This window comes from Salvelinus alpinus, chromosome 15 (assembly GCF_045679555.1).
Source record: "Salvelinus alpinus chromosome 15, SLU_Salpinus.1, whole genome shotgun sequence".
NCBI lineage: Eukaryota > Metazoa > Chordata > Actinopteri > Salmoniformes > Salmonidae > Salvelinus > Salvelinus alpinus.
In genome coordinates this window covers 18,829,396-18,847,452 of record NC_092100.1, presented here as the reverse complement: position 1 = coordinate 18,847,452, position 18,057 = coordinate 18,829,396, and the positions used below count along the sequence as shown (strand labels likewise).

The 18,057-nt window shown below is 44.7% G+C and overlaps 1 protein-coding gene across 7 annotated transcripts in view; it reads left to right on the top strand.

Annotated features, from left to right (window-relative positions):
• Window positions 1-18,057, top strand: part of LOC139539623 (polyamine-transporting ATPase 13A3-like) — a 70,582-nt gene that overhangs the window by 25,172 nt on the left and 27,353 nt on the right. For all 7 annotated transcript variants that reach the window (XR_011667971.1, XM_071342735.1, XM_071342733.1 and 4 more), the window contains 16 exons: window positions 10,126-10,210; window positions 10,479-10,652; window positions 11,265-11,444; window positions 11,640-11,710; window positions 11,889-11,972; window positions 12,578-12,647; window positions 13,350-13,484; window positions 14,011-14,083; window positions 14,441-14,572; window positions 14,722-14,898; window positions 15,049-15,206; window positions 15,399-15,587; window positions 15,741-15,953; window positions 16,259-16,378; window positions 16,647-16,664; window positions 16,767-16,920. Coding sequence is in view for 6 of the 7 variants with exons in the window: in XM_071342735.1 (XP_071198836.1) it covers window positions 10,160-10,210; window positions 10,479-10,652; window positions 11,265-11,444; window positions 11,640-11,710; window positions 11,889-11,972; window positions 12,578-12,647; window positions 13,350-13,484; window positions 14,011-14,083; window positions 14,441-14,572; window positions 14,722-14,898; window positions 15,049-15,206; window positions 15,399-15,587; window positions 15,741-15,953; window positions 16,259-16,378; window positions 16,647-16,664; window positions 16,767-16,920 (1,999 nt within the window). In the remaining variant the exon portion in view is untranslated. The remainder of the gene's footprint in view (window positions 1-10,125; window positions 10,211-10,478; window positions 10,653-11,264; window positions 11,445-11,639; window positions 11,711-11,888; window positions 11,973-12,577; window positions 12,648-13,349; window positions 13,485-14,010; window positions 14,084-14,440; window positions 14,573-14,721; window positions 14,899-15,048; window positions 15,207-15,398; window positions 15,588-15,740; window positions 15,954-16,258; window positions 16,379-16,646; window positions 16,665-16,766; window positions 16,921-18,057) is intronic.

Genomic DNA, 18,057 nt, shown 5'->3' with positions numbered 1-18,057 from the left:
CCAGTGCAAGGCTCCTAGGCACCTGCCCAGAGGTAAGTTACAACCCTTACCCGTTCTACAACGGCCTTGGTAGCACCTGTCGGTAGATTTCCTGACCGATCTTCCTCCCTCACAGGGTAACACCATGATCCTGGTAGTTGTGGATCATTTTTCGAAGTCCTGTCGTCTCCTCCCTTGGCCCGGTCTCCCTACGGCCCTACAGACTGCGGAGGCCTTGTTTACACACGTCTTCCGGCACTACGGGGTGCCTGAGGATATAGTGTCTGATTGAGGTCCCCAGTTCACGTCGAGGGTCTGGAGGGCGTTCATGGAACGTCTGGGGGTCTCGGTCAGCCTTACCTCAGGTTTTCACCCCGAGAGTAACGGGCAGGTGGAGAGAGTAAACCAGGATGTGGGTAGGTTCCTGAGGTCCTATTGCCAGGACCGGCCGAGGAGTGGGCAGCATTCGTGCCCTGGGCAGGGGTGGCCCAGAACTCGCTCCTCCACTTACCTCACCCCCTTCCCTGTGCATTGGGTTATCAGCTGGTTCTGTCTCCTTGGCATCAGAGTCAGACCGAGGCTCCTGCGGTGGACGACTGGTTCCAGCGTGCGGAGGAAACATGGGACGCAGCCCATGTTCACCTTCAGCGCGCCGTGCTGCGCCAGAAAGTTGGCGCAGACTGTCACTGCAGTGAGGACCCGGGTCTGGCTCTCGACCCGAAACCTGCCCTTCCGCCTGCCCTGCCGGAAGCTGGGCCCGCGGTTTGTGGGGTCATTCAAAGTCCTGAGGAGAGTGAATGAGGTGTGTTACAGGTTCCCCCCCGATTACCGTATTAACCCCTCGTTCCATGTGTCTCTCCTCAGGCCGGTGGTGGTTGGTCCGCTCCAGGAGTCTGAGGTGCGGGAGGTTCCTCCGCCCCCTCGATGGGGCCCCGGCGTACTCTGTGCGTTCCATCCTGGATTCGAGGCGTCGGGCGAGGGGTCTTCAGTACCTCGGAGTGGGAGGGGTACGGTCCGGAGGAGAGGTGCTGGGTTCCGTTGGCGGACGTGTTGGACCCTGAACTGCTGCTGGAGTTCCACCGTCTCCGGCCGGATCGCCCTGCGCCTTGCCCTCCGGGTCGTGGCCGGTGTCGGCGCGCTGCTGGAGCCACACATCGAGGGGTGTACTGTCAGACTTCCACCGAAGTCGACTCCTCTCCTTGTTCGGGCGGCGTTTGGCGGTCGACGTCACCGGCCTTCTAGCCATCGCCGCTCCATTTTTCATTTTTCCATTGGTTTTGTCTTGTTACCCGCACACCTGGTTTACATTCCTAATCACATTGTGTATATATATATATATTCCTCTGTTCCCCCATGTCCTTGTGTGGAATTGTTTTTGTTTGTTTTGTGACGCTATTTTGCGCATTTCTCTTTTGCTTATGACTGGAGGTTTGACGCTGTTGCGTCCGTTTGTTGTGCTTCTGCCCAAATAAAGAGTGCGCCTGATCACAACTATCTGCTCTCCTGCACCTGACTTCAACACCAGTAGCGCATATGCTGACAGAATGAGAGTATGTATATGGATGAGAGATGGCTGAGCGGCGTAGGCAAGGTGCAGTAGATGGTATAAAATACAGTATATACATTTGATGAGCAATGTAAGATATGTAAACATTATTGAAGTGGCATAGTTTAAAGTGACTAGTGATCCATTTATTAAAGTGTCCAGTGATTGGGTCTCAATGTAGGCAGCAGCCTCTTGGAGTTAGTGATTGCTGTTTAGCAGTCTAATGGCCTTGAGATTGAAAAACAGCTTCTCTCTCTCGGTCCCAGCTTTGATGCACCTGTACTGACCTCGCCTTCTGGATGATAGCTGTGTGAACAGGCATGCCCAAATCCGTAATTTCTTTTTTACGCTGCAATGGCTTGGGAACGAAAGCTCTTACAGCTAATCTTAAGTAACCAAGCTTCACGTGTAAGTAAATCTGTTAAAACAGAGTTTCCTGAGGTTGAAGAGGCGCTGTTGTGCCTTCTTCACCACACTCTGTGGGTGGACCATTTCAGTTTGTCTGAAATGTACTCCCAGGAACATAAAACTTTCCACCTTCTCCACTGCTGTACCTTGATTCATCTCTCTCTGCTCTCCCTCTCTCCATGCTGCTTTCCACACAGACTTAGACCCACCCCGTCACTCAAGGAACGCATTTTGTTCCTCTACCACGAGATACTTGCGTTCAGTGTCTGCATGGTAAATGCAGCACACGCAACAATGTTGATGACAACGATGCTGTTTTCACTTTGCTTATTAATATAAATCCACTAGCGTTCTGTAATTACACTACTAGTTTCTTTTTCTTAATTTGCAAACAGCTAATTTGACTTTTCTTAGCAATTTGGGCCTGACTCTTGATAGCCACTAGCTAGCTAAAGAAATTACTGAGTCAGATCAAAAGTAACTAGCTATACAGCCTGTTAATACCAGTGATGTTGTAGGCCTACAGTACCAGTCAAAAGTTTGGACACACCTACTCATTCAATGGTTTTTCTTTATTTTTTACTATTTTCTACATTGTAGAATAATAGTGAAGATATCTATGAAATAACACATATGGAATCATGTAGTAACCAAAAAAGTGTTCAACAAATCAAAATATATTTTAGATTCTTCAAAGTAGCCACCCTTTGTCTTGACAGCTTTGCACTCTCAACCAGCTTCATGAGGTAGTCACCTGGAATGCATTTCAATTAACAGGTGTGCTTTGTTAAAAGTTAATTTATGGAATTTCTTTCCTTAATGTGTTTGAGCCAATCAGTTGTGTTGTGACTAGGTAGGGGTGGTATACAAAGACTAAGTCCATATTATGGCAAGAACAGCCCAAATATGCAAAGAGAAATGACAGTCCATCATTACTTTAAGACATGAAGGTCAGACAATACGGAAAATGTCAAAGTTTCTTCAAGTGCAGTCGCAAAAACCATCAAGCGTTATAATGAAACTGGCTGTCATGAAGACCGCCACAGGAAAGGTAGATCCAGAGTTACATCTCCTGTAGATGATACGTTCATTAGATTTACCAGCCTCAGAAATTGCAGCCCAAATAAATGCTTCAGAGTTCAAGTAACAGACACATCAACTGTTCAGAGGAGACTGCGTGAATCAGGCCTGCGTTGTCGAATTTCTGCAAAGAAACGACTACTAAACGAGACCGATAAGAAGAAGATACTTGCTTGGGCCAAGAAATATGAGCAATGGACATTCGACTGGTGGAAATTTGTCACTTGGTCTGATGAGCCCAAATTTGAGATTTATGGTTCCAACCGCCATGTCTTTGTGAGATGCAGAGTAGGTGAACGGATGATCTCTGCATGTGTGGTTCCCACAGTGAAGCGTGGTGTGGGGGGTGCTTTGTTGGTGATACTGTCCGTGATCTATTTAAAATTCAAGGCACACTTAAGCAGCATGGCTACCACAGCATTCTGCAGCGATACGCCATCCCATCTGGTTTGTGCTTAGTGGGACGATCATTTGTTTTTCAACAGGACAAGGACCCAACACACCTCCAGGTTGGAGTGCTGCTTCAGATGACCTGGCCTCCACAATCCCCCGACCTCAACCCAATTGAGATGGTTTGGGATGAGTTGGACCGCAGAGTGAAAGAAACACTGTCAAAAAGTGTTCAGTATATGTGGGAACTCCTTCAACACTGTTGGAAAAGCATTCCAGGTGAAGCTGGTTGAGAGAATGTCAAGAGGGGAAAGCTGTCATCAAGGCAAAGGGTAGCTACTTGGAAGAATTCCAAATATATTTAGATTTGTTTAACACTTTTTGGTTACTACATGATTCCATGTGTGTTATTTCATAGTTTTGATGTCTTCACTATTATTGTACAATGTAGAAAATAGTAAAAAATAAAGAAAAACCCTTGAATGAGTAGGTGTGTCCAAACTTTTGACTGGTACTGTACATCAATGTCTTTTGAGCAATAGTATCTTCTAAATCAGAGGCATAAGTGAAGCAAGAATATGTTAGCTACATGAAGTAGCCAAGAGAAAACATTCAATGTAGCCAAAGATTATAGGGTCCCCTAGGAAACACTTGTCAACACTTTGGTTCCTGCCTTGTCACAAAAACTCCTCCCTGGCATTTATTTGCTTTCATGTCAAACACTGTATTCAAACTGCCCACTACTGTATTCTAACTATAAAATTAGAATAATCATTATATTTCCATGATTCCAGGAGTTCATCAATGTGTTTTGCTCTAAATCAGATGTCAAATTGCAATTGCAACATTTGTTAAAAATAAGGCTTAGATTGTTTGCCCATATCGTGCCGCCCTACGTGGCAGTGTGGAAATGACCTCAAATGAGTGCAGGAAATGCTGAAAATTATTTTAGGTTGAATTGAACAGTATAAAACAATCAGAATGGAGAAAGACCCATTGAAATCACTTAGAATGTATGTACAGTTGAAGTCGGAAGTTTACATACACCTTAGCCAAATACATTTAAACTCAGTTTTTCACAACTCCTGACATTTAATCCTACTAAAAATTCCCTGTCTTAGGTCAGTTAGGATCACCACTTTATTTTTAGAATGTGAAATGTCAGAATAATAGTAGAGTGATTTATTTCAGCTTTTATTTATTTCATCACATTCCCAGTGGGTCAGAAGTTTACATACACTCAATTAGTATTTGGTAGCATTGCCTTTAAATTGATTTCTTAGGGCTAGGCCCCTTCAACATTTTTGTCTGAATGACGTGCCCAAAGTAAACTGCCTGTTGCTCAGGCCCTGAAGCCAAGATATGCATATAATTGGTGCCATTGGAAAGAAAACACTTTGATATTTGTAGAAATGTTAAAATAATGTAGGAGAAAAAACAACTGGATTTCTTTTTGAGAGAATACTCTTAGAAAGGCAAGTAAAAGGTCATATTAAAAATTTGCTCCCTGGATGCAATTCCTACGGGTTCCACAGGGTGTCAGCAGTCTATGTTCAAGGTTTCAGGCTTGTAACTTAAGAAAGAAAGAAAGAAATCAGTTTTAGTACAGGGACACAGTCTTGGAAATTCGTGTTTGCGCGCGCCATGAAGACAGGACGCACCTGCTAAAATCGGTGTCCTTTTGAACATACTACTTTCCATATGAAATATTATAGTTTGATTACATTTTAGGTTATCTGAGGAGTAAATAGAAACGTATTTTGACTTGTTGAAACAAAGTTTAGGGGTAGATTTTCGGATTCCTTTCTCTGCATGTTGATCGAGTGGATTACTCAAATCGATGGCGCCAACTTAGACTTTTTGGGATATAAAGAAGGATTTTATCTAATATAACAACACGACGTGTTATAGCAGGGACCCTTTGGATGACAAATCGGTGAAAGATTTTCAAAAAGTAAGTGAATATTTAATCGTTATTTGTGAATGTATGGAACCTGTGCTGGTGTAAAAATATTTTGATGTGGAGCGCCGTCCTCAAACAATCGCATAGCATGTTTTCGCTGTAATAGCTACTGTAAATCGGACAGTGCAGTTAGATTAACAAGAATTTAAGCTTTCAGCCGATATTACACTTATGTACCTAAAATGTTTAATATCAATAATTTTTATGATTATTTATTTGAATTGCGAGCCCTCCAATTTCACTGGAAGTTGTCCCGCTAGGGGGACACCTATCCCGAAATTGTTTAACGTGGGTCCAATGTTTTAGGTAGCCTTCCACAAGCTTCCCACAATAAGTTGGGTGAATTTTAGCTCTTTCCTCCTGACAGAGCTTGTGTAACTGAGTCAGGTTTGTAGGCCTCCTTGCTCGCACATTCCTTTTCAGTTCTGCCCACAAATTGTCCATGGGATTGAGGTCAGGGCTTTGTGATGGCCACTCCAATACCTTGACTTTGTTGTCCTTAAGCCGTTTTGCCACAACTTTGGAAGTATGCTTTGGGTCATTGTCCATTTGGAAGACCCATTTGCGACCAAGCTTTAACTTCCTGACTGATGTCTTGCTTCAATATATCCACATAATTGTCCTGCCTCATGATGCCATCTATTTTGTGAAGTGCACCAGTCCCTCCTGCAGCAAAGCACCCCCACAACATGATGCTGCCACCCCCGTGCTTCACGGTTGGGATGGTGTTCTTCGGCTTGCAAACTTCCCCCTTTTTCCTCCAAACATAATGATGGTCATTATGATCAAACAGTTCTATTTTTGTTTCATCAAACCAGAGGACATTTCTCCAAAAAGTATGATCTTTGTTCCCGTGTGCAGTTGCAAACGTAGTCTGGCTTTTTTTTATGGTGGTTTTGGAGCATTGGCTTCTTCCTTGCTGAGCGGCCTTTCAGGTTATGTCGATTTATAGGACTCGTTTCACTGTGGATATAGATACTTTTGTACCCGTTTCCTCCAGTATCATCACAAGGTCCTTTGCTGTTCTAGGATTGATTTGCACCAAAGTATATTAATCTCTAGGAGACAGAACGCCTCTCCTTCCTGAGCGGTGTGATGGCTACGTGGTCCCATGGTGTTTATACTTGCGTACTATTGTTTGTACAGATGAACATGGTACCTTCAGGCGTTTGGAAATTGCTCCCAAGGATGAACCAGACTTGTGGAGGTCTACAATCTTTTCTTTTGATCTTCCCATGATGTCAAGTAAAAAGGCACTGAGTTTGAAGGTAGGCCTTGAAATACATCCACAGGTACACCTCTAATTGACTCAAATGATGTCAATTAGCCTATCAGAAGCTTCTAAAGCCATGACATCATTTTATGGCATTTTCCAAGCTGTTTAAAGGCACAGTCAACTTAGTGTATGTAAACCTCTGACCCACTGGAATGATACAGTGAATTATAAGTGAAATCTGTCTATAAACAATTGTTGGAAAAATTACTTGTGTCATGCACAAAGTAGATGTCCTAACCAACTTGTCAAAACTATAGTTTGTTAACAAGAAATTTGTGGAGTGGTTGAAAATGTAGTTTTAATGACTCCAACCTAATTGTATGTAAACTTCCGACTTCAACTGTATGTTTTTCCACCCTAGGGTCATGCCCTACTCATAAAAGGAAATTCTGAACTTGTATTATTCAAAAACATAAAATACCGTCAAATACTGTCATAACTTCTCTACAAAAAAAAGGTTTACCGTGATAACATATTTTGGTCATACGTGCGACTAGTAGGTAGCCAGGGTTAGGGTAAAGGACTAGGGTTAGGGAATATTCAGAGGTGGAATCTTTGTGGGAATTAACAGGAATATATGCAAGTTAATATTAATACCATTTAAATGTAGATGTTTTTTTGCATTGATATAATTACCATATCATTTGGAAACGTGAACCTTTTACCTTATCATAAGTAGACATAATTGCAAGTTATTAAATCCTTCCAATAGACATTTTAAAAACGTTTTAGTTACGAATAGAACTTTAATTAAATGAGTTGACTCTTCACATGGAATGATTTCACTGAACAACAAAAGAAAGGGAATATTGAATGATCCCCACTGATCCATTGCATCTCCCAAAAACGGTTTCAACATACATCTGTAAAATTATAGTCTAGAAACTAAAGCTTTGGTTGTCTTCCTCTCAGGCTTCCATGGACCTCCTCAATGAACACCTCTTGAACATCAGACTCTTGACGCCTCATCTTCATTGTCACTTTCCAACCTTGTTGAGGATGGCTCGTTGTCAGGCTCAAAAAGCCTAATTTGCCCAGATAGCCACCAATTTTTCAACCCTTGTATTGGTCAGCCTGTTGCATGCTTTGGTGTGTGTGTTCCCAAACAAGGATCAGTTGCACTCTGAGGTAGCTGATGTAGGTGGGATTTGGAGGATGATTGAGGCAACAGGGGAAAGAGCCTCAGATCCACGAAGTCCCTTCCAACAGCTGGCTGATGAGATATGCTGGCACGACTGCCATATTGTATCTCCATCCCAAAGCCCTTGCTTGGAAGTGTACTTTGCCAGACTGCCAAGAACCTTGCCCTCATCCAGGCCAAGGTGGCGGGACACATTAGTGATGACACCATAGGCCTTGTTGATCTCTGCGCCAGACAGGATGCTCTTGCCAGCATACTTGGGGTCCAACATGTACGCTGCGGCTTGTATGGGCTTCAGGCAGAAGTCTTCACACTTTTTGATGCATTTCAGAACTGCAGTTTCCTCTGCTTGGAGCAACAGTGAAGTGGGCAGGGCAGTACATATTTCTTCTCCTACATCTGCAAGCAGAGTCTGAACATCAGACAGGATGGCATGGTCTCCCTCAATCTGTGCAATGGCTACTGCTATAGGTTTCAGGAGTTTCAGGCTGCTTACCACTCTCTCCCAAAATACATCATCCAGGAGGATCCTCTTGATATTGGCACTGTGATATGGCTATTTCTTGGAGAGACTCCTTCCCCTCCAGGAGACTGTCAAACATGATGATAACACCACCCCAACGGGTGTTGCTGGGCAGCTTCAATGTTGTGCTCTTATTCTTCACACTTTGCTTGGTGAGGTAGATTGCTGCTATAACTTGATGACCCTTCACATACCTAACCATTTCCTTGGCTCTCTTGTAGAGAGCCATTGTTCAGTGCCATGATGTCCTTGAGGAGCAGATTCAATGCATGAGCAGCACAGTCAATGGGTGTGATGTGAGGGTAGGACTCCTCCACTTTAGACCAAGCAGCCTTCATGTTCACAGCATTGTCTGTCACCAGTGCAAATACCTTCTGTGGTCCAAGGTCATTGATGACATCTGCATTGTAGAGACCGGTGTGTCTGTTGTCCCTTGTATCTATGCTCTTGTAGAATGCTGGTTGAGGGGTGGAGATGATGTAGTTAATTATTCCTTGCTCACGAACATTCGACCACCCATCAGAGATGATTGCAATACAGTCTGCTATCTCTATGATTTGCTTGACCTTCACTTGAACTCTGTTGAACTCTGCATCCAGCAAATGAGTAGATAAAGCATGTCTGGTTGGAGGGGTGTATGCTGGGTGAAGAACATTCAGAAATCCCTTCCAATACACATTAGCATCAGAGGTGAACCAGTTGCATACACAGCTCGAGCAAGACATTCATCAGCATTTCTGACTACGTTCCTCCATTGAGTCAAAAACACTTCTGATTCCATGAGGACCATGAGCTGTTGTTATCGATAAGGTATCTGATTCATAATTTTCACCTCAAATAGAAGTACAGGGACTTTTGTCAGATGTTGCTTGTTGTGAGATGCTGAGGGAACTTTATGCACTTGGCCAGATGATTCTGCATCTTTGTTGCATTCTTCACATATGATTTAGCACAGTATTTGCTAAATGTACACAGCTTTTCCTTCTACATTAGCTGCAGTGAAATGTCTCCACAAATCAGATAGTGCCCGTGGCATTTTCCTGTAAAGATTAGGGGGAAAAAATGTTTCCCCAAATACAATTCCATCTACGATAAATAGTTAAGGAATTTTACAGATGTATGTTGAAAACATTTTTGGGAGATGCGATGGATCATTGGGGATCATTCAATATTCCCTTTTGTTGTTCAGTGAAATCATCCCATGTGAAGAGTCCACTCAATCAATTAAAGTTATTTTCGTAACTATGTTGTTTTTTATTTTTATTGGAAGGATTTAATAATTTGCAATTGTCTACTTATGATACGGTAAAAGGTTTATGTTTGTCTCCATATGATATGGTAAATATATCCAATGCAAATAAACATCTATATTTGAAATGGTATTAATATTAATTCCCATATTCCCGTTAATTCCCACGGAAAGTTTCCACCTCTGAATATTCCCCAAAATGTGAAACCCTAATAGTGAATAATATGTTTTGAACATCAAATCACAATAATATTTCAGTATCAAATACATATTGTATTGGCACCTAAGAATCGTGATAATATCGTATCGTGAGGTCCCTGGCAATTCCCAGCCCTAATGTTTGCTCCCAAATATTCCAGCCCTGTCCGGTCTGTTCTAGTTCATCATTCATTCATTCAGATGTCTGTGTGTATATGGTTCTGGTTTCAGTCGCTACACTAGTGGTGTGGTTGATTCATGTTCTGGTATGCACTGGGTTGGACACATACTCTGGGATATACTTTTCCTCTCGTACTGGGGAAGACTCACATTCTCATGTAGTGGTGTCATTGTGTTCTTGTTTCAATGAAGCTGTGCTCTGTGGGCTTGGTGACTTATCTGCAGAATGGAGAAGGAAGAACTGAAGATCGTGAATAAGGATGAGGAGGATGAGATGGTGTGTTTCCTTATTTTACCTCCTTGAGTTCTTTCCCTCCCGCTCTCTTTTCCCTCCCGCTCTCTTTTCCCTCCCGCTCTTCCTACCCCTCCTGCTCTCTCTCGCTCTTTCTTTCTCGCTCTCTCTCTCTTTCTGAATTGCACATATGCCAACGCCTAATAGTTTATTCAAATCAAATGGTATACAAACTCATGTTAAACTTGACTCAAACTCCCCTGATGACCCCATATGAACTGCCGTTTTAACCGTCCCCTCTGGCCCCCGCTAGGAGCTCCAGGGGTACCGTGTGTGTCGGTGGCGTGTGGCAGTGGTGAGCCTGGGGGTGCTGTGTACAGGGGGTTTCCTCCTGCTGCTGCTCTACTGGATGCCAGAGTGGTGTGTGAAGGCCACCTGCACCCGGACCACCGTCAGAGAGGCCGAAGTGGTGCTGCTCCAATCAACCGTAGGCCAATGTCCTCTTCACCACGGCGGCAACCAATCTGAATATTTTCATAACACTTCATTTTAAAGTAGATGTATCAGCCACCAATTTGTAGTTTGTTAGCGTATTTATAAGTATCTTATAAGCCATTTATTAGTTCTTAATTAAGTGTTGTCTTATTCAAACATAAGTCATGTGTTACTGGACAATCCTTAATAACCACACCTCTCCACACCATTGAGCAAAAGTTTATAAGGATTTCCTGACACTGGATTTGTGTAGGTTCATGAAATACAGCCAACATTCAACAAAAAATGTGACGTAAACAATTAGCATCGAAACTTCCATGGTAATCACAATGGCCACTTTCAGGACACACTTAACCCTTAAATACTTATTGGGAATCTTATCAATCATATCAATGTTCCTTCCTACTGTAGGATATGAGAGAAGTTGACTTAAGGTGTCAATCTGACTTTTTGCACCACCTGTACAAACACGTATAATGCATCAAATTCTAACTGTCCTTCACTGAATCATAGGCTCTTCACATACGAAGGAAATTTAGCTTCACTGTCCAAATACGTGAATACCAGAGAACCTGTCACCGCTGATGGTATATGTGTGTCTCAGGATGACTTTAAGCGCTGGTTCCTGGCCAAGGTGCGTGTGATGCTGGCCCCTGGAAAGAACCCCTTTGACAGCCTGGAGACTCAGACCACTCCCCCCATGGCCAATGGACACTCCCCCCACCCCTCGGACGGCTTCACCCAGGAGTTAATCAGGAAGTACGCAGAGTACCAACCCACTCAGGTAATACCACGCGATGGCACACACAATAACACACGTCTGTTTTTTTTGCTTTCTTTACCGGTTTCTTTCTCACATACACTCACGCTCAAGAACATACACCTTTATGGTCAATGAAATGGGGAGGGAAAAGCACAAATCAAAAAAGTTTCTGCCTTAGTTATTTTTGATAACATTTTTATTTCTTTCTCCCTTCAGATTCGCTATTTTACACTCCATAGCACCAAGTACTACTGGAACGACGAGGTCCAAAATTTTGAAGTATTAACGTAAGAAATTTAACAGACCATTATTATAGCCAGTGACCTGGATACTTTCCAAATGGTTTGTGTAATGCGTGTCCAAGTAAATGTTCTAATGGAGGCCTCGTTTCCCTTCTTTCACTCACTCACTCACTCACTCACTCACTCACACACACACACACACACACACACACACACACCACAGGGGCCTGGAGGACCGAGAGGTGACCTGTTCCACCGTCCACTCAGAGCACAGCACGGGGCTCACCAGCAACCAGCAGGAGTACAGGTAAGTTATACCAAACACCTTGTACAGAGTGAAAGGTCATGATGGTTTGAGCAATGTGATGTGTTGAGGTTAAATTCACCCCATAGGAATGCTTGGTTTTGGTGCATTAGCTAAGTCACTCAAAGGTGGTACTGATACCAGCAAAATGTATATTGTTACTCTATTACACTTAACCCTGACCTTCCTACGGTAGATTCATTACCCCCATCCCCCAGTGCCAGACTTCACGGTTGAAAGCAGATACTGTTATACCACTGCAGGCTACAGCAGCCTCTCTGTCACCTTAGACGCCCAGACTTCCAATGCCCAGTCACCTTACAAAGCCCTGACAACACCTTCTAATAGCCCTGTTGGATGTCAGTCTGCTCAGAGCTGGCCTCCTGTTCCCCATGTGTCACTCACCCAGCATCTAGAGGGAGGTAGGGTGTGTTCATGTGTGTGACTCTGACCTACTTAATGTAGCACTGTCAGTGTCACACCTTATCAATGGTTTTATTAGACACATTGTGACTGTGTGTGTGAGAGACAAACATTTGTTATAAAGTTGAATGTTGTTAGTTTGAACTGTAAATGTTCAACCTTTCTTCTCTCGTGCTTTCCCACAGGAGACTGTTTTTCGGAGTGAATGAAATTGCAGTGAAAGTGCCTTCCGTTTTCAAGCTGCTAATCAAAGAGGTAGGAGAGGTTTTGAGTGTAAATGGGAATAACGTGTTCATACCCACTACTTAAAGGATGCTTGATTTTCTTACCAGAGCTCAATTTCTCTGACACCTAATTGATAACATAAGTCTATATGAATTATTTACATCCAAAGGTGCCTATCGAAATCAATAGCTAATTTAGCTGAGATAATGATCAAGATAATGAGCTTCTGTGCCTGGCATTCTAATGGGAAAGTTCTGTTGAATGGAAGCCAACTTGGCTTTAAGCTTTTTTTCTGACCGGACAGATTTAGATTCTGAGTTGTTGCAGGGAGGTTGTCTTTAGTCTAATGAGTGAACACTGTGAACAGGGCCACCAATGGCAGTAAAAACAGCATTTTCCACCTCCGCAGTTCCTCTCAGCTCCTTATTGTCTTTCTATCTCTCTGACGTCTCTCTCGCTCTCTTTGACCCCACGGTCTCTGCGACAGTCTCCATGTCTCTGTTTGTCTCCCTCTCTCTCTGTCTGCTGCACTCTCTGTATAAAGAAACAAATTGAACCATATGTGTCAAGAGATATTTCACATTTATACCCTTTTCACACTATTGAGCCAAACATGACATATTATGGTTAGTCTGCTATAGGGCTTAATCAGGCATTATTCTAGTGAATGTCAAAGCTTGTTGTTTTGAAGAAGTTGTTTGACATGCCTCTTTCTTTCTTTCCCTCCTGCAGGTTCTCAACCCTTTCTACATCTTCCAGCTCTTCAGTGTGATCCTGTGGAGTGCTGATGAGTACTACTACTATGCCGCAGCCATCGTCTTTATGTCGGTCATTTCCATAGCTACCTCGCTGTACACCATCAAAAAGGTACGTCTGTCCTCGCCTCTTGGTCTCCTCTATCCCTTTTTGTCTGTCTTCCCTTTCTAACTCTTTCTCAACCCCTCTCATCCCCAATCTTATTATTCCTTCCACAATTTGGAAAAATGTATTCAATAATCAAAAGGTGAGTCTGGGGCCTTTCTGAACTGGCTGGAACCAGGCTGAACTAGGCACATCTGGACTAAAACAGACTTTAGCCCCCTCCCCACTCTAGGGCCCTGGGTTCACCCCCTTACAATCACACTGTATAAGTAGAGAGATGGAGGGAGGTGAAGGGGTGGAGGCTTCTCCTGGGGCCCTAGGTTTACACAAAGAGAAGGAGAAATCCCCCTTAGAATCACACAGCATATGGAAGAGGGAGATCAAGAGAGAGGTTGGATGGATGATAGATGGATGGGGAGGGGGCAGCAAAGTCTTGTCTGGAAATTAAGGGACATTGAGAATCTATTAACTAGAGGCCTGTTTTTGTAGCACCTGATGTGGTTATGCTTATTGGCTGTTCTCTCCTTTTCAGCAATACGTCACGCTTCATGACATGGTGTCAGCACACAGTATTGTCCGAGTTTCAGTCTGCAGAGCCAGCAATGGTTTGTCTAATATACCTCACTAAGATTTCATGCACTTTGACTAGTGTTCAATTCACCAGTAGAACGGCACACTTATCCGTGTGTGTGTGTGTGTGCGCTCCCACGGCGGGCTCAGGCTGTGCATGTGATGCCTCAGCATTTTCCCCCTGCTGCCCAGATGGGTGTGAGTAATGAGAGATGTTCTGAACAAGACTGGGGCTCTGACGCACAGAATACCTCTCTTTTATCCTCCCTTCCTTCCACTCCTCTCTCCCTCTGTACTGTCCCTGCATTCCCCTCCTCTCTCTCCCTCTCCCCTCTCTCCACACCTGCTCTCCCCTCTCTCCACACCTGCTCTCCCCTCTGTTGAATCCTAAGACATCGAGGAGGCCCTGTCCACTGACCTGGTGCCTGGCGACGTCATGGTCATCCCTAGCAACGGGACCATTATGCCCTGCGACGCGGTGCTGGTCAGCGGCACCTGCATCGTCAACGAGAGCATGCTGACAGGTGAGACTTGGAGATTCTGCCTTCTCGCTCTCTGTCACTGCTGGTCACTTGCCAAATACAAAATTCAAAAATATATTTATTTGACATTTGTGCAAAGCCTCACACAACACTACACTCTGTAAATACCTGGCTCTTCCTCCTCCCCCAAGGCGAGAGTGTGCCAGTCACCAAGACCAACCTCCCCAACCCGGGCGAAGGGGACAAGGAGGGTGACGCAGCTTACAGCATGGAGGAGCACAAGAGACACACCCTCTTCTGTGGCACGCACGTCATACAGACCCGCTTCTACTCAGGGGAGCTGGTCAAGGCAGTGGTGGTCCGCACAGGTTAGCCGTCTGTGTGTCCGTTCGTGTCCTCAGTCACAACACACACAGTATACCTTTTCAAATTGTTGTACGATCATGATCTGATTTTGGATAATAAAATAAGGAGCGTTTACCATATTCTTAATGTAGCTCCTCCTCCATCCCCCCCAGGTTTCAGCACGGCTAAGGGCCAGCTGGTGCGCTCCATCCTGTACCCCAAGCCCACCGACTTCAAGCTGTACCGCGACGCCTACCTCTTCCTGCTGTGCCTGGTGGCTATAGCTGGCATCGGCTTTGTCTACTCCATCGTCCTCAGCATCATGAACAATGTACTGGGCCACACAGTACACTATACTCTGGCTGGGCTACTGCGGGGCTGGGGAGGGAGTGGGAGGGAGAGTGACAAGGTTTCTAGGTCACAGTGGACTATTATGGCTGGTTAGCTTCACAACCAATTCAATCCCTACATTAACCCCTGCTGTATTGTCATTATTTTCCTTACCTTCTCTACTGTACCCCAGGTGCCAGCCAAGACCATCATCATTGAGTCCCTGGACATCATCACCATCACCGTGCCCCCCGCGCTGCCCGCTGCCATGACGGCGGGCATCGTTTACGCCCAGCGCCGCCTCAAACGCATCGGCATCTTCTGCATCAGCCCCCAGAGGATCAACATCTGTGGCCAGCTCAACCTGGTCTGCTTCGACAAGGTGGACACACACACACATACACACACACACATTGGTAGAGGAGAGGCTGTGCTGGGGAAACTAGTCGTGGTGTGGTGATCCGGTATGGTAATTGCCCTGCTCAACAGTTAGTGCTATTTATCTCCCCTATTCACTTTGTGCCTCTGTCCTCAGACAGGTACACTCACAGAGGATGGATTAGACCTGTGGGGAGTCCAGAGAGTGGAGAAGGGGACTTTCCACCTGTCAGAGGAGAATGCCTATAAGGACACTCTGGTTAAGTCCCAGTTTGTAGCCTGCATGGCCACCTGCCACTCTCTTACCAATATCGATGGAAAGCTGTCCGGAGACCCTCTGGATCTGAAGATGTTCGAGGCCACAGGCTGGGTGAGTGACTGAAACTTTACCCTTAATCTCTAACCTGTGTGTCCTTCACTCTTTCTTTACCCAAACAATGTCTTTCATGCTCAGAAATGTTGACTCAAAATATGTTGCTTTGAGAGATTCTCCGGCCTTCTATTTTCAGACATACATTTGCTTCTCCCTGACTTTCAATGTTGTTCCGATCACACTTATGGTATCCATTTTGAGATGCTGGTCAGCTGAAATCTTGACTTTCGATGCCGCTTAGATTTTCTAATGTTGACTCCTCTCCTGACAGTGTCCTCTCTCCTACCTCCTCTCCCTGTCAGATCCTGGAGGAGGCCACTGAGGAGGAGACCTCCCTCCACAACCGTATCATGCCCACCGTGGTGCGGCCCCCCAAGCAACTGATGCCCCCCGAGCCTGTCGTGTCACCTGAACAGGACATGGTACGAACAGGTTACCCCTCCTGAGAGCAAGGCTCAGTGCTGCCCCCAATGGACACCCACCCTCAGCATTGATCATGTCTCCCTCATCATGTTGATTTGGTCTGTTGCTGTTAGCTCTTGGTCATGTGTAAACGTTTAAGTTCATGTTAATCATAGTTCTGAATGGTATCTGGGTTTTCTATGTTCACATTCTATGTTCCTCTCGCATTCGTTGAAATGCACTGTTTGATTGTACATTCACTCTATTTTCTTCTCTTTCACATTGTAGGAGCTGTATGAGTTGTCGGTAAGTAGTGCAATCTCAAGTTTTGAATATTTATTGTACCTTTACATAGAGGTGAAAGATCTGGAGGTTAAAGGTCATTCTGTGTGTTGTGTCCTCATGCAGTCGGCCTATGAGATTGGTATCGTGCGTCAGTTCCCCTTCTCCTCGGCGCTGCAGAGGATGTGTGTGGTGGCCCGTCTGCTGGGGGAGAAGCGCATGGACGCCTACCTCAAGGGGGCGCCAGAGGTCGTGGCCAGCCTCTGCAAGAAAGACACTGGTTGGTCTCTTAACTGTTTACTCTGAATGTGCCTATATACTTTGCAGACGCTCCTATTGAGAAGAAGTTACGGTCAGTATAGTAACGAACGAATGCTCTGCTACTGAATTGTTAGTCCCTTGGTCTAACCAAGTGAGATAATCGACCGCTTTGATGTCAACGGTGTAGGGGCATGATCACAAAGACCAGCAGTTTCAAAGGTTTACTGCCTGGAATCTTGTCTTTTCCTTCATTTCCAAGAAGTTTCTGAACCCATCTCTCACTCACTCTCACACACACACAAAAAGTCTATTTAAGGGCTTTATTGGCATGGGAAACCAATGTTTACTTTGCCAAAGCAAGTGAAATGGATAATAAACTATAAAACATTTGCTGTGAACATTACACTTACAAAAGCACCAAAAGAATAGACATTTCAATGTCATATGTCTAAACTCAGCAAAAAAAGAAATGTCCTCTGTCAACTGGGTTTATTTTCAGCAAACTTAACATGTGTAAATATTTGTATGAACATAACAAGATTCAACAACTGAGACAAACTGAACAAGTTCCACAGACATGTGACTAACATAAATGGAATAATGTGTCCCTGAACATAAGGTGGGGTCAAAATCAGAAGTAACAGTCAGTATCTGGTGTGGCCACCAGCTGCATTAAGTACTGCAGTGCATCTCCTCCTCATGTACTGCACCAGATTTTCCCGTTCTTGCTGTGAGATGTTACCCCACTCTTCCACCAAGGCACCTGCGAGTTCCCGGACATTTCTGGGAGGAATGGCCCTAGCCCTCACCCTCCGATCCAACAGGTCCCAGACGTACTCAATGGGATTGAGAGCCGGGCTCTTCGCTGGCCATGGCAGAACACTGACATTCCTGTCTTGCAGGAAATCATGCACAGAATGAGCAGTATGGCTGGTGGCATTGTCATGCTGGAGGGTCATGTCAGGATGAGCCTGCAGGAAGGGTACCACATGAGGGAGGAGGATGTCTTCCCTGTAACGCATAGCGTTGAGATTGCCTGCAATGACAAGCTCAGTCCGATGATGCTGTGACACACCGCTCCAGACCATGACGAACGCTCGACCTCCAAATCGATCCCGCTCCAGAGTACAGGCCTCGGTGTTACGCTCATTCCTTC